At 41.9% G+C, this 24,163-nt stretch overlaps 2 protein-coding genes across 3 annotated transcripts; both read right to left on the reverse strand.

The window, feature by feature from the left end:
- Positions 1–43: 43 nt before the first annotated feature.
- GDPD3 (glycerophosphodiester phosphodiesterase domain containing 3) lies at positions 44–4,869 on the reverse strand. Of its 2 annotated transcripts, none has more exons than XR_012488386.1 (10): positions 4,349–4,869; positions 3,739–3,781; positions 3,494–3,629; positions 3,266–3,311; positions 2,800–2,918; positions 2,566–2,655; positions 1,545–1,678; positions 1,257–1,321; positions 1,124–1,175; positions 44–628 (listed from the first exon to the last, which is right to left on the reverse strand). XR_012488386.1 is itself a non-coding variant. In XM_074304108.1 (10 exons), the coding sequence occupies exons 1-10, from the start codon at positions 4,761–4,763 to the stop codon at positions 479–481; spliced, it is 1,245 nt and encodes a 414-aa protein (XP_074160209.1). In that variant the 5' UTR covers positions 4,764–4,864; the 3' UTR covers positions 44–478. The 2 variants fall into 2 exon arrangements, 1 of the variants encoding a protein (XP_074160209.1); XM_074304108.1 differs by having other exon boundaries at positions 1,262–1,321; positions 4,349–4,864.
- A 452-nt stretch (positions 4,870–5,321) lies between these two features.
- On the reverse strand, positions 5,322–12,957 carry MAPK3 (mitogen-activated protein kinase 3). Its single transcript, XM_074305098.1, has 9 exons — positions 12,762–12,957; positions 11,230–11,412; positions 10,213–10,402; positions 9,139–9,255; positions 8,565–8,679; positions 7,930–8,061; positions 7,427–7,536; positions 7,157–7,308; positions 5,322–6,086 (listed from the first exon to the last, which is right to left on the reverse strand). The coding sequence occupies exons 1-8, from the start codon at positions 12,932–12,934 to the stop codon at positions 7,186–7,188; spliced, it is 1,143 nt and encodes a 380-aa protein (XP_074161199.1). The 5' UTR covers positions 12,935–12,957; the 3' UTR covers positions 5,322–6,086; positions 7,157–7,185.
- Between the last annotated feature and the right edge of the window lie 11,206 nt (positions 12,958–24,163).

Genomic DNA, 24,163 nt, shown 5'->3' on the forward strand with positions numbered 1-24,163 from the left:
CATGTCTTCTTCCCCAACCCCTTCCTCAATAAAGACACTTGAGTCAGTAAGAAAACTTTTATTGGGGAATAAAGATGAAAGGCAGCAGGGCAGGAGTAATCGTGTTCGTGAAAAAGTGTTTTTAGGGAGATCTTGAAAAACTTGTAAGATCTGATGCTGCGCAAAATCAAATATACAAGACGATCACAAAATACAGGAAAAACACAAAGATTTAAGGAGTTCTGATTCATGTGTTCGTATCCACTTGTCATTTAAGAATTAAACTGGATTTTAAAATATATTTCTTGCCTCTCAGCAGAGAGGCAAACAAACCATCAGAAAGCATGTATTTTCAGACAGCACCAGTTGACACAAATCAATTTTTTTTGCTTGACTTCTGGGGAAATTTCTATTGTGGAGCTGGAGAGTCACTGGAAAGTGATGTATTCAACATTTAAAAAGGAAAATAAATGTAGAGATCCTTGACCCAGTTACAGAGTCACCTGTCCAAGTTGCTCTGGTTAGATTTCTGGGGGTGATTGTCCAGGTAATGCCGAAGGGCAGTAGGGTAATCCGTCATGACCCCTGTGGCTCCCAGCCTATATGCTACTTCAAAATCGGATTCTTCATTAAGGCACCAAAACACAACCTAAAGAGTAGATAAAGTTAGGAAAGTGAGTACATAAAGTTGGGAAAACAAACTTGTCAAAATCACCCATTCCTTCTTCACTTCCATAAAGACTTCTCCTTAAAGCCTCCTGAGAACTCCTATAATTACGAGTTCTACCTATGCCACTAGCTAAAAATAAAATACATTAATCTTATGTATTTTATTTGTGTGATAGCTCTTGGGTGTAGAGACTGGCAGACATTGTGGAATAGCTCAGACATTTCCTATATGTGACTATACAAATCATTTTGACTTCTTTAAATCTTAGGTTATTTGCCCAGTAAAACTGAGATAAGAGAATTTATACTATGTATCTTACAGACGTGTGCTAAGAAAAATGGTTTAAAACTGTAAAGCACAATGGAAACTCAAAAATGATTTTTTTTTTGCTTCCTCTTTCCTCCTTAGCAACACAGGGCAGAGTAGACATGAAATATTCTGAAATATTAGTTGACAAGTAATGACTGTACTCACTTGTATCCCTCTTTCTTCAAGATGCCTGATTAGACTTCTCCTCATGATCAGGCTGAGGGAAGAAAGAAGCAATCTCAGACAACAGAGGTCACAGGGCTGAAGCAATGCCCAACCCCCTTTTCTCCTTGCTCACCTTACCTCTTAGTTAAGGCTGCTGCCAATCTATTCAAAGCAGAGTACCGAAATGGGAAGTAGGTCCTTGATTCAAGAGATAAAATCTGATCAGTCAATTAGGCCTGGCTTTGAGATACTGCTCAAAAATTTCTTCCTCAGCCCCATCACCATGATTGTAATTCTTCTCATTATTATCAGTGATCACAAAAGAGAGAGGGGAAGAGATGTCCCAGAGACCCCTAACGCCTTTGTTTTATGTGCCCTGTCTCTTTCCCAAGGTCAGAGCCTAGTCTAACAGCCCCATTACCTATTGATGATGGTGGGCAGGAAGCACAGCAGGAATTTCTCACGGATGGAAAAGAAGGGCAACAGTCCCATGTAGTACATCAACACCAACCAAAGAGCTCGAAGTACAGTGAAAGAAGTTGGCATTTCTGGATTCTAGGGGAGTCAGGAAGGTCAGTGCTAGGGGTAAGGAGAGGAAAGGGAAATCCAAGCTTATCTGAAGGAGAATGGCAAGCAAGGCCTTCCAGGAAAGAGGTGCTCAAGAGTACAGGACAGCAGAATGCTCCAAGGATTACCAATACCTACATTATTAAATCTAAACCCCAACTGTGGCCTCTCTATTCTGAGATTCAAGACACTCCATATGGCCCCAACTTGATTTCCTCTTTAATAGTCTAGTCTTTGTTCTCCCTACTAATCCAGATAAGCCAGAGACCTCAATGTGTCTCTCTTCCCCTTCAGATATCATGCTAACTTGCTTTGCTTAAAGGCTCAAAGCACATTCTCTATCTGCAATGTCCTTTCTGACAAAATAGAATGTTAAAATAGTAAGAGACCTTTAAGATTCTCTAGTCCAACCCCATTTCCAATGGATGAAAAAAACACAATCAAATAAATAAATTTTTTTTGCTATGACCACCACCCAGGTAGTAAGTGGCAAAATCAGGATTCTAACCCCAAAATTTTCAGATTCCAAGCTATCTTTTAGGTGGCTCAACCACTCCTCACTTAATAGAAACCTTCCCACAGGCAGCAAAAGTCCTTTTTTGATGTGGCCTCTTACATGTTGCTGTAATCTACAAAAAACCTAAAGGCTAAGGAAAGGAATGGCACTTCAGAAGCAGGTGTAGAATAAGTCCAATCGATCTCATATATTGTCTCCTGAAGGAGAAAGAAGTCCTTTGAAGAGGGAGCAGCAGAGAGCATAGAATTTCATGAGTAATGGTCAGATGGAATTAAGTAGGGGTTTGGGGTAATAGAAGAATAAGGGAATTATCAGGAAATGGGAGATAAGTAAGTTTAAGACAGAAAAGGTAACTTACAGCTACACGGCATTTCTTCATGACAGAATTCTTTGTAGAAGCCCAGATGGTGATTTCATTTCTGCCAAATTGCTTGACCAATGAGGCGATCTGGGGGTGTGAAATTCAGAGGGGATTTCTTGGCTCCTAAAACTTCCTCAGTCCCTAGCTCTCCCCCATTCAGAAGTCAATGTGCCCTATTTTTCAATTTCTCTTCTCCCATCTTCTGAACTGTCTTCAGTCTTTCTGTCTTACCTTGTTAATTAGTTTCTCATTGTCTGTTTTCACTTCCACAGATACTGGTATTTGAGGGAATCTCTGGAAAACATCTTCTAGACTAATCATCTTTCGGTCTGATCCATGTGCAAATTTGCCTACAGTCAAAGGGAAATAGTAGGTATTGAAAGGAGAAAGGGATTACAGAGAAGAGATTGGAGGTCAGAGAGATCAGAGGTTACTAAGGGGACTGAAGATTTTGAGAGGGGTGTGTCAAAGAAAAGAGCAAAAGGTTATAGTAAAAGGGAGGTTTGGGATCACAGAGAAATCAGATATATGTCCAGGAAGGAGGGCAGGATGTGAAGATTCCCTCTCTCCCATCACACTGACTAAAGAATGTAGGTTTGCTTATTTCTCCCTCCCTTCCCTACAGCAGTTCCCAGGGAATACAGAAAGTAACTTTGATAGTAAACTATTCCCAATCCAAGGCCCCTCTATTTCTCACCTGGGGAGAAGTACACTTCCAACTCCTCCCTGTAAAGAGGCAGGTCCTGGGGGAAGTGTAGGAGAGAAAGGGTTGATATCACAGGGAAACCATGCTGGCAGAATGAAAGGGCAAAGATATGAAGGACCTTGATGTGGGGGAGGGGTGTAGGGGTAAGGTCCTTAAGGAGATTCTGGGGGAAGACAGGAAAGTTTTAAATGGGGGGAAGGACTTATATAAGGATTCCACCTTATAGTCTACATCCTGAATATTCTTGTTCAGGCCAGATTGTCGAAATAGGTTCCCATCATGGGAGACAACAACTTGGCCATCCCGGGTCAGATGGCAGTCCAGCTCAAAGAGGTCTGGTCGTTGGGTCATAGAGCTGTGGGAAGGAAAGGGTACAGAGGTCACTTCTGACCCAATATCTGTGGGGTATGGAGCCTAGAAAGGAAACAGTGGGATCAGAGATCAAAGGAGAGGGGCAAACTCACTTCTCAAGGGCTTCCATGGTATTCTCAAGCCGTTCTCCAGAACCTGTATGAAGGGATGGGACATAAATTTGAGCTTCCTTCTTCAGTTCCAGTTTCTCTGTGAATCACATTCCATTCCTCTGTACTACTTTGTTTTCTTGTTCCTCTGATCAGTATCTGTTTTTTTTTTCTTTCTCCATACCACTCCTTCAACCCTCCTAATTTCTTCTTTTTCATTCCCTAGAACTCGTTTCCTTTCTCCAATTCCATTCCTTCCCAAAGTACTTGTCTCTTCTTCCTATTCACCCAATCCCATTATCCACCCAATTATTCCCCAGAACTTCTTTTCAATCTGATCCCTTTGAACCTGTCTCCCTGCCTCAATACTCTACTATATATTTAAGACCATCTCTTCTCCTCAATTCCATCCCATTCATCCTTTACAATGGTGTCAAACTCTAATAGAAAAGAATCCCGGCTAGCCACACAGTGACTTAATTTTAAAACAATCTTATTCCATTTCCTCCACGTACCCCAGAACTTTTCATCTCTCTGTCTAAGCTCCCCTTTCCATTCTTGTCTCCTGGTCCCAAATTCATTACTGTTTATTCCTTGGAAGCAGTATCCTCACCCCCTCTGTGGGCAGCAAATTGGCAGCGGAAGGCTCGATGCAGAGGAACATGGAGTAGATGAGGTCGACGAAGGAAGAACAGGGAGAGCAAAGTATAGCCCCCCAAGGCAGGGAGGGCATAGTAGAGAAAGGAGGTCACGGTAGAGGCCGACATCAGAGGGTGAGATGGGAGGGTCTCAGGCTCCAGCAGGAAAGGCTTCCCCTCGGCTACCTCTCCAGTTCTTCTGACTGCAGGTTTGCTCTGCTGGGGCTGCAGAAGGCTACCTCTATGGCTCCACCACGCCCCAAGGACCTGCTGAGCCTGCCACTGGCAGGAGGCCCAGCCGATAGGGCTTGAGCCAGGGCGGGACATCCTGGGACCTGGACCGCCCCAGGCCATGTCCCCACCCCCCTTCAGTCTCAGGCTGCCTTCCATCCCTAGGGACAGAGCAGAACTGGAACAGGAAAGCTCACTCTAGCATGCTTGCTCGGGCGCCCCCTGCTGATTTAGAAGGTGACTGACCAAGAGCTTCCCTTCCCCCCCTCCACTGGGTGCTCAGGGTCAGGTGCCTCCAGGCAGTTATGGGGTGTGTGTAGGAACAAATGGGAAACCCTTGAGTCACCCCCATTCCAGTTAGACAGGAAATGAACAGGGTAAGAAGAGAGTGGGGACTTAATGGAGAAAATGACCCCACTCCTTTTTAGTAAGGAGGCCCCTCCATGCATCTTTGGCTTTCCCAAACCCTTCCACCACCCCTACCCTACCCCAGGCCCAACTGTACCCATTCAAGTATGGTGGAGAAAGAATGGAGTCCGGCTAGCTGAGGTCACAGATCTCTGGAGTCGGCAGGGCTTAGGTTGTTGATGATTAAGCCCTTTCTACTTCCTTACCATCCCCCATCCCCCCAAAATGCTGGTCAATTCCAAGAAAGGCCCAGAATAGTCGATGAAGCCCTTATGAAATGGCAGCAAATAGACACACAGAGGCAGGGTATCCTGATACACATCTATATATTTATATATTAGATACAGATGCTGGGAGACAGGCATAGCCTCCCCTACAATACTGTAGAATTGGCTGGCCAGCCTTTCCCTCCCACACACATTCACACACACACAAGCAGCAGGGGCACCCCTTCTAGGAAGGGGAAGGGGCAATGGGGTTAAACGTGGCAGCTTCAGGGGCACAAGCCCAGCGTCTGAAGGACCCCAGTTCCTCCCTTCCAGACCTCTTCCTTTCTCCTCAATCTGAAAACTAGCCCTTAAGAGTCAGGAATGTCCCACAGAGGTTAGAGAAGATCTAGGGGAGGTGTCAATCATATGAAAGAGTCAAAACCCTTCCAACTCACTCCCCACCAAACACATTCTTCAAGGTGCCTTGTAGGAATTAGAAGGCTGAGAAGCAGTACTAGCCCTTGAGAAAAGGAGCATGTGAAAGGAAATGGGCAAAGCAGCCTTGGGCTCCCTAGGCCAGGCTGAAATGGGAAGGGGAGTGAAGGCTTCTGGGGCAGTGGTGAGCCAGCCAAGGGAGCAAAGGTTTGGTCCAAAACCCCCAGCTGCAGGAGGGGCCATGGTTACAGCCTGAAGTAAAGGGGATGAAAGGCTTTCTCTGAGATAAAGCATGTTAGGACACAGGGGCCCAAACACCCCCCCATACACACACACCCATTCGTCCTCTGCCTGGAATGGGGGGCCAGAGTGTGAGTGGCATCCAGTTTCAAACAGTCCAGCAGGAAAAGGGGCAGGTGGAATTCAGACTCTGGATGGAAAAAGAGAGGCCAAGACCCAAATTCAGAGATTTATGACGAAGGAGAAGAAACCTGAGATCAAAGGTCATAAGAAAGAGGCAGGGAACCAATTAACCAAAGTTGGCTGAAAAATTGATCTGATTAATAAGAGTCAGGGAAAACTGGCTTGGACCTTCAGACATGTATAAGCACACTTGGTCTTCTTCCCAAATATTTATATCTCCTACTACCACCCTTGGGATTGAAGGAACGAAGAATATGGATATACCATCATTATTTAAACTGGAGGAAAGGAGATTACAGAAGGGATGCCCCTCTGGTAGAAAGGCCTCTCCACATAATCTCTTTCCAAAAGTTACTTTGTAGTTCCAAATTCCTAGGAGGCCAAGGAATGTACACTGGAGGTACCCTGAAGGTACTCCAGTTCCCACTAGGACAGTTTGGTAAATGGAGAGAGGTTGATAAAGGGATGCAAGAAAACTGAGCCCAGGAAACCCTGGCTTTTCCATGCTGTAGGGCCAGACAAACAGAGGAGGGTAAGATAGAAAAACCTAGTGGAAGGAGCACTGAACTTGTCATCAAAGAAACTGGCTTTAGTTCTCAATTCTGCTACTTACTGACTGTTTTAACTCATCTGTACTTTAAATATTCTCACGTCTAAAACGGCAATCGCAATATTTGTACTATTCACCTCACAAGGCTGTTGTGAGGAAGGCACTTTGTAAACTCTGAAGTGTTATATAATATGAATAAGCCTCGTAACAGGAAGAGGTAGGGAGGAGGAGGGGAGGGTCTTGCTGGGGGAAGCAAATCCAGGAGAAGAGGTAGACTTGTAAAGATATGATGGAATAGGTGTTTATTTAGAGGAGTGTATAGATATGGGTTTGTGTACAATATGGGGTGATACGGGATGAAGGAGGGAATGTGTATGCATCCAGGGTAATGGGACACACATATATATAGGCTTTTGTGTCCCCAGATGTTTGTAGGCAATTTGTTTATGGTAACAGGGCTGTAGGCAGGTGTTTGCACACAGGATATGTAAACGGGGTATAAACACGAATGGATCAGAAGTACTTACCAGGTCCTCAACAGGAGAGGATCCTTGTTTCAAGGGGCTCCTGGGGCTCCAGGTTGGAATCGAGCTGTCTCTTGGAAGATGAGTTCCTTCAGTCGTTCCTTTGGTAGATCATCCAACTCCATATCAAAAGTAAAGGGTTCTTCTGCCACTGGCTGAGAAAAGCAAGGGAAGGGGATTAAAGTTAGAGACTTCAAAGATGGCCATCCAGTCAGAAATTGTGCTTTTTTTTTCACCCTCCCAACCCCATTTGATGCCAGCCCCTTGTCCCACCTCATCAGTTGGATCATAGTACTGCTCCAAGTAGGGGTGGGCCAGGGCATCCTCCACTGTGATTCGCTTGTTAGGGTTAAAGGTCAACATCCGGTCCAGCAGGTCCAGGGCTGGGTAAGGTCATGGGTCAGAGGCATGGAGTCCACAAATCCTTGCCTCATGGGGCAGAGTGAGCATGAGGGATGGGTAGGAGGGAAAGGTATACTAGATACTTTTCTTTTCCCCCTATATTTAAGTTCCCCTTTAAATTTAAGTGATGGAACTAGAGGCACAGAATCTATTGGGCAAGGAGAGACGTACCATGAAAGCTGGTCCCCTTTAGCTAGTAGAACTAGGAAACAGAAATTCCCCTACTTCTACTCCAATCCCTTATGTGGACTGAAATTCTAGGGCTATGCTGTCCCTAGCCTCATGCCTTCTTTACTCTGGATTCTCTCCACAGTCAGATTGTCCTACTCTTCTTATTTTTCAGTATCTATCCCAATTCTTTCTCTCCCTCTCACCTTTGGAGTCTGCTTTGGGAAAGAGCTTGACCCAGGGCACCTTAGGTTTGGATGGAAGTGACTGTAGGTAGTTCCGAGCCTTCATGTTGATGATACAATTCAGATCATCCTGGGATGGAGAACCTAGGATACCTGGGAACAAAGGAAAGTTCACAACAAGAGAAATGGGAAGGAAATCAAGGAAATAAGCAATCACTGTTGATATTCACCTTCCCAGGAAAGCTGGCTTAGAAGAACCTCATAGAAACCTAACAGAATTTGGAACAATCTAAGAGCTGAAAACCAGAACATCCTTGCTCTAGCAAATAGCACTAAATTCAACTCTAGAGAAGACAACATTGTATAATAGAAAGAACACTGGATTTAGTCATAAGAACTGGGTTTGAATCATGACTCTATCATTCACTAGCTCTGTGATGCTGTATAAATTACAAGGAGTTACCTCCTTGGGATTCTTATTCCTTACCTGTTTAGGAGGAAAAAAAGGGGGAGAAGTTGGAATAGATGGCATCTAAGCCCTATTTTACATTTCCTTAGACAATCCATTCTGAAATTGCCCCACATTGTAGCTGATAACTCACAGGACCCCACCAATCCATCCTGCCCCCCAGCCCAATCCTCTACCAAGTGCTCACCTAGAATGTGGTTCAGCTGATCCAGGTAGTGCTTCCCAGGGAAGATGGGCCGATTGGAGAGCATTTCTGCGAGGATACAGCCCACAGACCAGATATCGATAGATTTGGTATAGCCCTGACAAGGGGGGAAATCACAGGAATAGGTAGTCATGGGACTATCACAAAAAGGCAGCTTTTCTGGTTACCTCTTGTCCTGAACCACTACTCCTTCCTAACCTTTCTGCCCCAGCAGGAACCAATGAAGGCAAAGGGGCTCTCAAATGAGCTTGGGTATCCTCATCATTACCTCTCTGGATTAGCAGAACTTGTATTTGCTAACAGAAGTGGGCAATTCCTCTTTCCTCTCCCCATGATATAAAAACCCATAATTGTAATTTGAGATTAGAAGCTATGAAAATAACCAATCTTGTCCTCTCCTCTTCATAGTGGTCTGGATGAAAGTTAGAGCACCTTCACTTATGACCATTAATTTCAATGTCCTCTTTTTATGGCTTCTCACACTTCTCCTTTAGTACCCTCACTTGGAATTTGGAGAGGTTTTCTGAAAGGTCTGAAGATAACTTCACCTACTCACCTTAGAATTGAGCATGATCTCTGGTGCTCTATACCAGCGGGTAGCCACATACTCAGTCAGGAAGCCTGTATGATCATGCTCAGGGTCAGCAATTCGGGCGAGGCCAAAGTCACAGATCTTAGAGGGAAAAAAACCAAAAACTACTTCGTTTTCAGTCAGTAGTATTCTATTATTTATCCATTTGTAATTGTACAAATTTATTAGATTCACATTCAATGCCATTATCTGGGCCCAACTTAGCTTATTTCTCACTGTTCTCCAATATAAACTTTTATCTCCAGACAAACCAGTCCTATTTACTAAGCTCTTGAATATGCCTTTTGTAGAACATTTCTTCATGCTTTTGTGTATCTCTCTGTTTATAATTCTTTCCCAGAGTAATGACCTAAATGTTAACTTTTCAAGGGTCAGGTTGCCTCCTTTTGTGACTAAATTGAACTTATCTCTATCAACAACAGTGTCTGAAATGGCCAATGTTTCCCAAACTAATATAACCAAAGAACATTTCTGCAATTGAAATATGATGACAGAACTCATGAATGTTGGTCAAAGGACATGAACCACATCAGAAATAAAGGAGGTTGAGGAAAATTTGAAACAAAACATATTAAAACTATTTTCATTTCTCCTTTCCCCAATTGCTACATGTAATAAGATTTGTTGACAAAAGATATAACTTCATATTTTAGAAGGGAATAAAAGCTTTTTTCCACATGAACTCTATTCACTAGCGTTTTATTAAGCATGTATTTCTAGTATCTCATCCAGATAGATTAAGTTTATGGAGAATCATATTTTATATGTTTTATTCTCTGTAAGCAAAAAATCTTAAACATAATAGGTTTTTGATATTTGTAGAAGAATGATGATAGAATGTATTGTCAGTTATGTGTCAGAATGAGAAAGCCACTCATGGAGAAAAATCCTTAGAATCACAGATAATGATAAGCACCTTGGAAATCATGGTCCTTTACACATTGTTTGGAAATGGCATCCACCAAGCACATATGTGGTAGAATGGAGTAAGGTGAGAGAAGGAAGAGAAATGATCATTTCTAACTTCTGCCTTCTTACCTTGAGGTCACAAGTGGTGTTGATGAGCAGATTGGAGGGTTTGAGGTCCCGATGAAGCACATTGGCTGAGTGGATATATTTGAGGCCCCGTAGAATTTGGTACAGGAAGTAGCAGACGTGGTCATTACTAAGCTGCTGGCTCTTGAGCAGCTTATACAAGTCTGTTTCCATCAGGTCCTGAACAATGTAACTGAGGAAGTCATGGAGGAGTTCCCCCCCACTCCAACGAGGAAGTGGGGGAACCAATAGGAACTAGGGTTAAGGAGAATAACATGCTGTGCTATAGTCAACAGCACAGTCAGGCCAATAGGAGGGCCCCTAAATCTAGCCTTTTTCTGTCATTCTTTAAAATGTCTCACACCCCATCAGACAGTTACTTTTACATTATAAATCCATACACATGGGAAATGGTGTGAGGAAGAGGGTTGATGGGGATTTACTTGAGGTAGAGAATAGACTAAAAGACAAGAAATGAAGGCAGGAAAACTGAGAAAGCAGCAGAGAGGAAAAAGGGAACTAAGGAAGGTCCAAGCATCTTCCTGTGCTGGGAAGCACCTGGGTGGGGCTTTGAGGAGGGAAGTTCAAGAGAAAATGGCTATAAGCCTCAATCTACTAACTTATAGGGAAAGCTAGGTGATACAAAGAATAGAGCATTGGGCTTGAAGATAAAAATGATTCTTCCTGAATTCAAGTCTGGTCTCTCAGATCTTACTAGCTTTGTGACTCTGGGCAAGTCACTTAATTCTGTTTGACTTAGTTTCTCATCTGAAAAAACTATCAAAGAAGAAAGTGGCAAACCACTTCAATATCATTGCCAAAAAAATCCTAAAAGGAGTCACGAAGAGTTAAATGGATATGATTGAAATGACTGAACAACATTAATCTCTAGTCCTGTTCACCACTCTTTTATCCTATTGGAAAATGGAAAAGAAAGGAGTAGAAGACAGAGAAAGGGGGTGGGGAAGCCTTTTAGAGCCTGATCCTAGGTCCAGAGCTGGATAAAGGGGTTAAGGATACACATCCCTCATGGCTTCCAGCGTGGGTGCTCGAAGGATGTCTCGGATGCCAATGACATTCTCATGGTGGCAACGAAGCAGGATCTGAATCTCCCGAAGGGTGCGCTGGCAATATGTCTGGTGCTCAAAAGGGCTGATCTTTTTGATGGCTACTCGAGCCTTTCGAACATGGTCAAAAGCAGAGCTGTTGAGGTAGAGGGCAAAGGAGCCATCTTGGATCACAGTTGGAACAGAGCTCTGCCCCGTGGGAAAAGGGACAAAATGCTAACCGAATGGGGGGTGAGGGGGATGTTAGAGGAGCTGTAGAGACTAAGGATTAGGGGCACAGTTACACGGTAAACTGAGGGAAAGCTAGGCCCCAGAGCTATACTCAGGCCTTGGGTAGGGAATAGAAGAGAAAGGGGGAAGGAGGGTCAAGGCAGTAAACAATGCTGGCTCCTTCCTGCCACCAGGGCCTGAAGTCTCCTGGGAGTACACTGGGGACCAGCCAGCCCAAGCTCTGACTTTACTCAGGGAAGAAACTCGTTCTTCCCAGACCTCCACCTAAACTCCAGCTGTTAGGATCCCTCATCTCCCTTCCTACTGGGGGGCTATCAGATTTATCTAGAAATCCAAAAGGGGGATGAGGAAAGTAAGGAGAAAATGAGTCAGGAAGTCCTGGGAAGAAACAAGGAGATAGGGCCTGGAAAGGAGGGGCTGAAAGGGCCACACGGGGTGGCAGCTGAGAAGAACATTCACAAGAACTGTGGGGAGAAGGGAAGATGGAGGAAATTGACCCAGAAAGGGTTCAGGTCTCCAGGAAGGCCTGAAAAGGGGAAGAGCCTGGAACGGAGGGTATTCCAGAGGAAGTCAGCAGCAAGATAATCTCCCAGATGATCCTGCCCAGCCCCACACACTGGCCTCCCCTCACCCCAAGTCCGGGGAAACGCATGGCTCCCCACCCTGATTCCCCTCCAAGACTTCTGCCACAACTTCTCTAGCCATCAGCCCCTTCCCGATTCTTCCATTTAAAGGTCCAGTGCCCCCTCCCCTCCCTAGGAACCTCTTCGGGGTCCCCTCCCCCTCTCTCAGCACATCCCTAGAGATCCTTCCCCTTCCAGGGAACCCTCTCCCTCAGGACCCCAGGAGACCCCTTCCCTTCCTAGAAACCACCTCAGGGCCCCCTCCCTCCGAACCCCGAAGCCCTGTTCTTTCTCAGAACGCCCCCCTTCCCTCTCTCCGAACATCCCTGCACACCTTCTCCCCGAGAACAGCCCCAGAGCCCCCTCCTCAGCCTCGGAACGCCACCCCCATCCCTCTTCCCTACTTCAGAACATCCCTGGAAGCCCCTCCCCTTCCTCAGAACATCCCTAGAGACCCCTCTTCTTCCTCGGATCGTAGCCGGGGCCCCCTCCTTTCCCTGACAATACTCCTGAAGACCCTTCCCCCCTTTTGGAACTTCCCCAGGGCCCCCGCCCCTCCTCCAACCTCCCGGGAGCCCCTTCCCCTCTTTCAGAACATCTCCGGAGCTCCCTCCCGGCCCCCGCCCCATACCTGACCATGCCGTACGCCCCCTCCCCAATGTACTGCAGCTCTGTGTAGCGCGGTCCCACGTCAAACGGCTGGCCCTTCACCATCTCCACCTTTCCCGGGACCCCCGGGCCGGACCCGTCAACTCCTCGGGGCTCCCCGCCCCCTCCCCCCTCAGCCGCCACCGCCGCCGCCATCTCCACTCCCCTCCCTCCCCGCGGCTCCGCCCGGGGTCCCGCCTAGGCGCGCGCCGGCCCCGCCCTTCGTGTCGTCACCCCGCCGCGCAGGCCCCGCCCCCGATTCGAGCCAACCCTCGAGTCAGGACTATTGGGCATCGGGTTCGGCGCCTGCGCTTGGGCGACCTGCCCGGGGCGCCTTTGCCCCGCCTACGCGTGCTGCCCCCTGCAGGCCTTCTGGGAGCGGCGTCCGGAGCCTCGCAGCGCGCGGCCTGGCCTGAGAGGCTAGATCCCAGGCTTTGTAGCGAGAGGGGGGTGGGGCGAGGCCCTCCATTGGAGTCAAACTGCTTAGACTGCCTTAAAGCGCATTACGGGGAGCCCAGTGCGGGGGAGCCGGCGAGGAGCTCGCCTCCTCCTCCGAGTTAGCCGGCGCTGTCAGCTTGCCCCCTATAAAGGATGCTTTAGGGCAAGCCACTGACAGGCTTGGGGTCCACTTTCCCGTGATCCCACGGTCTCCAAGTACCGCTCCCAAGTCCGAATTTAGGATCTTACAAAGGTGACGGGGCCGGGACTAGGCCCCTAGTTAACTAAGCGGGGTTGGCCGCAGATGCCCGGGAGCGTCTACAGGGGTTGTCTTTGGAAGAATGGCTTTTCTTTTTCATAGAAACGGAATTAAGGTTTATTTGGTAAGGGTTTCCATCCCAGCCAATCAAACAGTTACTAAGAGCCTGCTGTGCGCCAGACATCGGGCTAAGTCCTGGAGATGGGGGCGAAAGATGGCTCCCGCCTTCCGGGAGCTTCCAATCTAACGGAAACCCGACGAGCACGAGTAACCCCCCAAGCACTCATAGGACGTGACCACGAAAGGGAGGGAGGATCAGTGGGATGATCCAGGCATGGAGCCGGGGAGGATGGGCTGTCCCTGGAGCAGCTAGGAAGCCACAGAGTAAAGGGGGGAAAGACTGGCTCGGGAAGCGGGTCTAGGTTAGGAGGAGCTTGGATCTCCAAGGAGAGAGATTCGCATTTGATCTTGAAAGTGATAGGAAGCATGAACCAGTGTGCGGCTGGACCATCTGCTCTTAGAAACATCATCCCTTGTGCATTTCTCTCAGCTCAGTCTGTGTTCTTTTTCCTGAGCACAGATTGGACTGAGAAAGATGCACACGGGATAATAATTTAGAAAAGCAATGGCTGTTCAATTATGTGAGTTTAAAAAAAAAAAAAAAAACAAAACACCCAACCCTGGAGAATGACAGAAACCATGAGTTAAACTCACCAGGCAACAATATGTAGCCATCTGCCTATCTTTCCTGCAGTACAGACATGCTATTTCCGATGTTTCTCTTTGGGATCCCATTTGGGGTTTTCTTGGCAAAGAGACTGAAGTGGTTTGCCATTTCCTTCTCCAAATCCTTTCACAGATGAGGAACCTGAGGCAAAGGGGGTTAAGTGACTTGCCCAAGTGTCTGGGGCTGGATTTGAATTCAAGTCCTCCTAACTATAGGTCCCAGGCCTTTTATCCACTTCACCACTTTGATACTGATTATCACTGCTCCCTTCATGGAGTGTGCACAAAGCAACCCATCCTCTCTTTTGTGTGTGAATCGTATTCCCAGCTTTCCATTAATCTTTCCTAGAAGTTCTTTTTAATATAATGGAACTCTTCCTCTAGGTTATCTACACATTGCTGCTCCCTATCATTGAATTTCTTGAAAGGACAAAAACAACTGTTCCATAGGGTAGAACATATCTGCAGGACTTCAGCAAATTATTTTTCTTCTTAAATGACCAGACAGAGACTTCTATAATTCCCCCATAATTTGCTTCTGGATCACCACACACCAATTCAAGATAGCATGACTCATATGCCAATTTAATAGACTTCAGAGGAACACACAATAGGTCTGGCAGGATCTGGGTTTAGTCCTTGCTAATTTGATAAACCCTTAAAAAAAAACTAACTTCTTCATGCAATTACAAGATATTAGTGACTCAATAAAGTGCTAGATAGAGATCTGCTATGAGCCATATGTGGGGATTATAGTGATGCTGCTTGAATGCTCTAGATTAGTGGCTATAAGAGAATTGTTAAGAATCCCTTTTAAATCAGCCACAGGTTTTAGGAGTGAAAGAATTCACTCACTCTCCAATTATTAGTTGCAAAATGAAAGTTTATTGTTAGATAGAAATCAGTTTACCAAGAGACTGACTTCTATAGTGGCAGATCTATGCAAAATGGAGTTTTGCACTGAGAATGCAGTTCTCAGTGGACAGAAAGTCCTGGCAGCTGAGTGAGCTACCGAGGTCCATCTGCAAAAGACCTTCCTTGAAGTAAGCTATTATATTGGGTTTTAGTAGGGGTTGGACAGTTCAAGTTGGCTCACCTATAAGTTGGGTTTCAGCTTGAGCTAGAATTTGAATAGAATGAGTTTCTTTAATTGTATAGGGTTGGAGTTCTTTTAGTTCAGGACTGAACCAACCCCACCTAGATAAAAGAATGAAACTGTTTGTCTTCTTTCTCTCCTCTTTCACTGAGGCAGAGTTGAAGATTTTCTCCTTCAAGGAGTTTTAGAGTTTCAGAGTCCCTTCTTCATTACTACTACACAGAGAAGTTTGTTATATGACTGTTTGTCACATAAGATCACAATTATTTTGCCACATGTAGTGTTGTAAAAATCATTTTCTGGTGATTACAATTGATATTTCCTGGCACTAACTTCCATGTAGAAGGCAACTGATTCAGCCTATTAAATCAGTCATATAACTGGAACTGGAAAGAATCTTAGAGATTAAGTTAATTTCAACAAACATTAAAGATTTACTGGGGTTACAAAGACAAAGAACAGTCACTACTCTAAATAAATTTAGGCTTAACTGAGTGTATCTGACAAGCATTCGATTATACCAATACAAGGCAACATTCAGGAAAGCTGCTTGAATCTAGAAGTTTCCTGTAAATGACATCTGATCTGAGAAATGAAGAAGAGGTCTGGAAATGCACAGAATCATTCCAGCTTGTGCAAATGCAGAGCCTAAGGAACTACTCCATTTCCTCCTTTCCACCTCTTCCTCTTGTCTCTGACTTCTGGGACATTTGACACTGGTGAAACCCTCTTCCTGTAAGGAGAAACCCAGAGAACAAATCTTTCCCTATCAGAATCATGAGTTTTGATGGCAACCAAAACCCAAACTACTCTGGGGGGAAGGGAAATGAAACTATACTCACTAGGAATGTGCTTTATTATGCATTTATGTTCTAAATAAATGGTCTTATTGTTTACACACACAGAGAATCCTCCTCTTTAACATTCCCTGGCCTTCTGTGACACAGCACTCTCTAGGTTCTACTTTTAACTGTTCCTTCTCTGCTTCCTTCCCTGGTTAGTTTTCTTCCTCCCAGCTCCCTAATAACATTATTCTCTAAGGCTTTCTCTTTGGTCCTTTTCATTGCCTTTGTAATGAAAAAAAATTTTTTTTAACTTTTTTTCATTTATCTTATCTACATCCCAAGATATCAACCTCTACACAGGATTCAAATTATTATGTACAGATCTGATCATGTAACTTCTATTCACAATTTTCCCATATGTTCTTTTTGGCTACTAAATAAAAGTCTATCTCTGCCATCCAGGGGAAGGGGTGAGGGGAAGGAGGGGAAAAGTTGGAACAGAGGGTTTTGCAAGGGTCAATGTTGAAAAATTACCCATGAATATATCTTGTAAATAAAAAGCTATTATATATATATCTATGCATACACACATATAATGTCTAAACTTCTTAATTTAGCATTCAAGGATGTCTTTCAACCTTTCTGGTCTTATATGAGTACTTTCTTCTATACTGTATATTCTGGTCAAATTGAATCAGTTGCCATCTTCTGTACATATCTCATACTTTTTTCTTTCTTTCTCTCCTTCCTTCCTTTCTTGCTTGCTTTCTTTCTCTCTTTCTTTCTTTCTCTTTCTCTCTTTCTTTCTCTCTCTCTTTCTCTCTTTCTTTTTTTCTTTCTTTTCTTCTTTTTCTCTTTCTTTCTTTCTTTCTTTCTTTCTTTCTTTCTTTCTTTCTTTCTTTCTTTCTTTCTTTCTTTCTTTCTTTCTTTCTTTCCTTTCTTTCTTTCTTTCTTTCTTTCTTTCTTTCCTTTCTTTCTTTTCTTTCCTTTCCTCCTTCCTTTCTTTCTTTTTTCTTATCTCCCTACTATACCCACATTCAGAAGTAAAGTGGCCATTCTCAGGCCTAATCCTACTACTAATGACATGTGAGCATTTGACCTGCTTCATTTTCCTCCTGAGTCAGCCTCTCCTTAGGCAGCTTGATGAAATACCTTCTCCCATTTTAGTGCCATAGTCAGTGTGGACACCTGATCACTTCTAGATTTATTGCAATGTACTTCACAACATCCAAGATCAATCAATTTACCAGAATCAGACATCCTACTAGTAAGGGATGTATACTACCATGGCCAGTCACTGTAGGACTTGAAAACCCTCAGGAATCATTGATTTTTTGAGAGATGATAAGATTGTTGTAGGACTTCTAAATGCTCAGGAATCACTGGATTATCTGAGACATGATAAGACTGTTGTAGGACTTCTAAACCCTCAGGAATCATTGGATTCTCTTGAGATATGAAAAGACTGTTGTCAGGAATCATTGGATTTTCCTAGAAATGATAGATAAAACTGTTGCAAAATCTGCAAGAATCATTGGATTCTCTAATACATATAAAGACTATTACAGGACTTCAAAAACTTGTAGGGATCATTGGATTCCCTGACATGTGAAGCAATGGACAATAGATTGGTTTTGGACTATCTCTTGGCTGCTGAAGAAGACATATGTGTGACTGTTTGTTTCATAATCTGGTGTCCCTCCTTCTAGGACTTCTGGAAATCTTTTATAAGACCATGTTGATTTATATTGTTTGTTATATCACTACTTGCATGTCCAATTCATGTTTATTACACCACATTGAGCCTGCACTGATTGTGGGGGAGTCATCACTGTGCATTATTGCTATGTGCTTGTGTAATACCTCCCATGCTTATGGGTTTGTGCATACCTGTTTCTAATAAAACCATTCAGCCCAGAAACCTGCTAGCAATCCCCACTTCCCTTTGGTGCTTTTCATCTCCCTTCCGGAGAAGTCAGGCAGGGTGTGATCACCTCCTTTTTGGGGTTTTCACCTTCTTTCCTGAGATGTCAGGGAGGGTGTGATCATCTCCTTTTTGGGGTTTTCACCTCCCTGAGAAATCAGGGATGGTGTGACCACCTGTGTTCTAAAACAAAAGAAAAAAGTGGGAGATGTAAAGGGCTGAAACTCTTGAGTCAATGCACTAAAGTCAGACAATCTAGCACTTGAAGCTAATTACAGATTGGGCAATATTCTATAAGAATGGAAAGTGGCCCTTCCCACTATCCTGTGCTGGCCCAATTGTTTGGTGTATACAGAGAATTGTGGGAGGGACTACGAGGTGCAGGGAGACTAGCCAGACTCTGGGCAAGAGATTAAGAGGTGAGGAAGTGGAGATCCTGTGTCCATCCCCTTCACTTCTACTGCTAAAGACCAAGAATAAAGACTTTTGCTTATCCTGACTCCAGTTGATTCTAAGATATCTATGGTGCTAATGCTGTCATCACAAGTTACATCATACTTTTATTCATTTCTCTGATTATACTGTTCCTAGTTTTAGAAAATTCTATTAGCCATTTCTGTCTTTTGCAATTCTACCTATCCTTTAAGGCTCAGTTGATCTTTATCCTGATGAGGCCTTCCCTTTACTCCCAAATGAATATAATTTACATTTATTAAGTGTAGTATCCTGAACCCCCTCTTTCCTTTTCCAGCTAATTTTAGATTCTTGGTTCTGTTAGATTAATTGGCAATTTAAATCTACTGTTGACAAGTCCCTACCAATGTTTCTTTTACTGAACTAAACCTACTGTCTGTAAATTCAAAGCAAAGGTATTTAATATGAAAGAATATTGGAATTAAATCAAATTTTAAATTCCTAGCATTTATCCTCAATGACTGCTACATTTCATCTTACACATGGAGTGTGTGTGTTTCCTGGGAAGTTTTCTGGTTAACTCTTTAGTTTCTTCAGTATGACAAGAGATATATTAGTCAGTCACAGAACTTGTATTAGGCCCACCGTTTTAGGTCTTGACTTCCAGCTCAGTCCTGGTTTTCTTTCTTTGGCTTTTGATTATTACTTTGTAAGTCAATAATTTTCTCCTGACCTAGTCCCAGGTCTCATTAGTCCTGATTGCTAGATACTTACTCCCAGGAAATTATTCTGTGAAAAAAAGGAAATTATTCTGTGGGAAAAAAAAAGTTTGTGAGGGAGGTCCAAGCTCAATTGGGCTTTAAAGGAAGGGAAAATTTCAATCAATTGAGTAGCTAGGACAGGGAGGAGAAATACATAGGTAAAGGCATGGTGCTAGAAAAAGGGTAAGATGAAGAAAGAGAATACAGACTAGTACAATTTGGCTACAGTGTAGACTAAAGGAAAATAGCATGGGAGAAGGCTGAAAACTGGGATAGAATGAGACTGAATATGTGTGTTTTGGAAGGTAGGTAATAGGAAGTCGATAGTTGATTACTGTATAGATAGAAAAGACTGTTTTCTGAGTAAAGGCTTGATAAAGTATGAAAATTAAAGTTTGGAAGATTGCTCAGGTGAAATGGATTAAAGAAAGAAAAGAAAAACAGAGGAGTCTATTATAATAATTTAATTGAGAAGAAATGAAGGCTTGAACTAGAATGATTGTAATAGAAGTAGAAAGCAGATATGTAAATATGTAGCTAAGGTAAAATATACAGGATGTGACAACTGATGGAACATATGAAATGAGGAAGAAGGAAGTTATGAAAAGATAGAGATTACATACTTAAAAAAAATAAGAAGATGGTGATACCAGGAAGAGAAACTGAGGAAAGAGCAGGTTTGGAGGCAGCAATAATAAAATTGTTTCACATTTTATATTTTGAATTGATTTAGTTAGGATATATAGGTGAAACTATACGAAGGCAGTTGGAGATAGGGACCAGAACCCCAGGGCAAGATTGGGGATGGGGTCATAGGTTTGTGAGTATGGTAGGTCAGTAACTGACTTGGACAATGGCAACAAGACTTGGTAAGATAACAAATGGAGGTTGTCTAGCATGTACCTAAAGGAGCTTATCTTAGGGAGATAACCTTTGGCACAGGATTTCAGAAAAACAGTCATCTAGTAGTGAAGAATATATAAATATGTACTCTTTATCAGCTTTTCAAATCTTAGTTTCTTTTTAGGTCACCTCTATCTGGAATCACTGAATCTTACCAGGGAACTAGAAGACCTGAAGAAACTATGCTTACTTTATATTCTTTTACTGTTTGTCTTTCAAAAATTTCATCTTTTTTTTTTTTTGGGGGGGGGGCTCATGGGTCTTACCCTCTCAGATTATTTATTGTTGTTATTTAAAAAAAAAAAAGGCAAATAGGCCATTCTTTGCCTTATTTCTAAGCCTAACTTTAATCATTGAATGAGTGATACTTCAGACAAACTGAGACCAGGGAAAGACCTTAGCTTAGAAAGACCAAGGTCTCTAATTACATCTAGGGCCATATCCAATTGTCCTGATCCACATATTACCACTGGACTCAGATGGTTCCAGAGGAAAGAGTGAAGCTAGTGACTTTACACAGCCCTGTCTCACTTAAATCCAATTAATTTGCAAGTCATGATGTCATGGTCTTTGAGAATGAAGGAGTTGACCTGTTAGATCAAACAAGTGCAGTTAGCGTAAAGATGTAATGAATCTAGAAGTTACCTATGTGAACATGTAAGCACCAGGAAAACATGTTTGATATAAATTCAATATAACTTTGGTAATAAATGCATGTAACAGGAACACAAACTAGATAATTTATGATTATGTTGTGGTACACAGATTGTTATAGCCAGTTACTGTTTAATATTATCTAGCCACAAAGTAACAATGGAATATACATTATGTAACTTAAAGGCACCTGGTGTTATTGCAATGCTAGCATAAAGAATATATAAATCCTGACTCTCAGATCAAAAAATGAACTTTGAAATTCATTAATCGAAGTCTCTGCTTATCCTATGTCATGTCTTTTTCTCCACAAGGACCTTGAGCTGGTCTCACACAAAATGAATCTTTTCATTGTTTGAGGATTCTTATTAATAGAAAGTTATATGTCATACTGAGCCAGAATCATTCCTTTTTTTTTTTTTTTTTTTTTTACTTTATTTTTCTTCCATAGTTTCCAATTCTACCCTCTGGATCTACAAAGGCTAAATCTACCCCTCTTCTATAGAATAATTTTTCAATTATTTGAAGACAATTATTATTTTAATCTCATAAAGTCAAAGTTGGAAGGGGTTTCATTGTCCCTTTAGTTCAATCTTTATATGAACAAAAACACCCTACATACCTGTCAAATAGAAATCCAGATTTTGTTTTAATTCTTCCTATGAGGATGAACCTTCTGCTCTCTGGGGGCTGTTTTGGATATTTTTGGATAGCTCCAATATTTAAGAAGTTTTTCCTTATAAGAAGTTTAAATTTGATTCTTCACAATGTCTACCTTTGCTATTAGTGTTGAATTCTGCAGCCAATTTCCCATCCCTAAGATTTCTATTTTTTTTAACTAAATAAGCAAAACCAGTTCCTTTAGCTATTTCTCATATGATGTAGTCTCCAGACTTGATCATAATTCAGGATCTATTCCATTTCTTTAAAACATCCTTCTTATAACTGTAACTTCCAGACCTATACATAGTATTCTAGATGTTTCCTGACCAGGAAAGTAGGGATTCCATTATCATGGATTTTTCATGCAGATAAAACTAAACTTTCTTTTTTTAATAGCCATCCAAAAACAGATGTCTAATATCTCCTACACCAATTTTTTTAAATTCAAATTTATTTTACCTTAAGGTCTACATCTTCTCCTTCTCATCTAATATTTCTCTTCCCTCACTTCCACTGAAAAGAAAAGCAAAACCTCTTTTACAAACATAGTCAAGCAAAATGAATTTCCATATTAGTCACATCCAATTTGGGTTGATCATTGCTGTTATTATGTAAATTGTTCTTCTGATTCTCTTTACTTAATTTTGCAACAGTTCATATAAGTCTTCTCTGGGTTCTCTGAAATCTCACGGAATTCTTTCTTCATCATTAATTCTCTTCATCATTTCTTTCAGCACAATAGTATTACATCACATTTATCTACTCTAACTTGTTCAGCCATTCCTGATTAATGGTTTCTAAATTTTTGCTACCACAAAAAGAACTGCATTAGATATTTTCACATATACAAGTACTTTTTCTTTTTCTTTGATCTCTTTGGGATGTATATCTATCACACATACTTAATTTCAGTCTAATAAAGCCCCTAAGTATTTGTCATAGAAATTTCATAGCAATTTTAAGCCAGGTCTCCCCTATCCTATTCTTATAGAGATGCTTCTTTACAAGCTTTAAATTAGAACATATTAAATTTCATCTCAATCATTTTAGCCCATTCTTTCATCCTGTTGTGATCTTTTCTTATCCAATTATTATTCCTTTCTGCAGGTATCTAGTCTAATGTTGTTCATCTAGAAATTTGATGAGCATACCATCTGCCTCTTTAGCTAAGTTACTGATGAAAAATTTTAGAAAGGATAAGGTCAAGTACAGACCTTCACTTGAAATGTCTCTCCAGGTTGATACTCTGAGTATGATTTATTTATCTATCTACCTATTTATTTTTGGCAAGGCAACTAAGGTTAAGTGACTTGCAAGGGTCACACAGCTAGTAAGTGTCAAATGTCTGAGACCCAATTTGAACTCAGTTCCTCCTTTGATTCTCTCATCAGGGTTGGTACTCTATTCACTGCATTTTCTTAACCATGATTTTTAACCAGGTATAAATATTCCGTGGCAGTGAGATGACACAGTGGATAGAGTACTGGGCTAGAGTGAAGAAGACTCATCTTCATAACTCCAGACACTAAATATGGACAAGTCACTTGTCCCTATTATGTTAGTTTCCTCATTTGTAAAATGACTTGGGGGAGAAAATAGCAAACTATTCCAGCATTTTTGCAAAAACAAAAACACAAAAACACAAAAATATAAGCAAAACCAAATGTAGTAACAAAGGGTTGGACACAACTAAAAAAAAACAACTGAATATTCATCATTCAGCTCACACCTTATTACCTTGTTCATATGTTCCATTAAAATACACAGTGTCTACATTATTCAGCACTTCTATCAATCTAGTCATCTAATTTAAAAAAGAAAGAAAGAAATTAGTTTAGTTTGACATGATTTAGTAAATCTAAATTGGTTCCTAGTAATCAAGAACTTTTCCTTTTTTAAATTAACACAAAAGACCTGTTCAATTATCTGCTCTAGAATTTTGCCAGAGACTTACAACTGTTTGGACTGTTCCTTATTCTTTGTTTACTCTTTTTGAAAACTGGGCCACTTGCCCATGTCCAGTTTTTTCATACTTTCCTTCATTCTCCACAATTCCCCAAAGTGGTCCTGAGGTCATGTTGGCAGTGTTTCAATATTGTGAAAATGTGTTTTGTTGGACATGTAAACTTGAACCTATTTAAAAGAGCTAAGTAAGTATCATCTTCACATATTAAGAATTTCTTCTTAACAATTGTTCATTCACTATTCCTACCACATATCATACTACTTCCATTTTAAAAATCATCCTCCTTGCTTAAAAAGAAAAACAGAAGTGACATAAGGATTGAGTAATTTTTCTTTGTTTGTTATCTGTTAGCATTACACCATGTGTCCTAAGCAGATGACCTATCACTTCCTTGTTTTTATAGCTCCAAACATAGTTTAAAAAAGAAAGAAAGAACATTTTAAATTATATGTAAAGGATTATATTTTATATTATGCCAAAATATGCTGTCTTACAAAGCTGTTGGAGATAAATTTGAAATGTAATCACTACCATTCCATGGCAATCTACTTAGTAAATTAGAAACTCTGGTCCAGGAGCAAGAATGTGATGGAGCCAGCTTGAACAAGCTCCAAAGAGATGATTGTTAAATTTTTGTGTAAGCATTTACTCCTTAGAAATCAACAAATACTACAAACTAAGGCTTGATTTATTTAATTTTTTAAAAATGTCTAGACTTAAGAAAGTGATGGAAATAATAATCATGTAGATTAAACTTTAAAAAATGAATCAAACATGTTTTTTTTTTTTTTTTTTT

This window comes from Sminthopsis crassicaudata, chromosome 1 (genome assembly GCF_048593235.1).
Source record: "Sminthopsis crassicaudata isolate SCR6 chromosome 1, ASM4859323v1, whole genome shotgun sequence".
Lineage (NCBI taxonomy): Eukaryota > Metazoa > Chordata > Mammalia > Dasyuromorphia > Dasyuridae > Sminthopsis > Sminthopsis crassicaudata.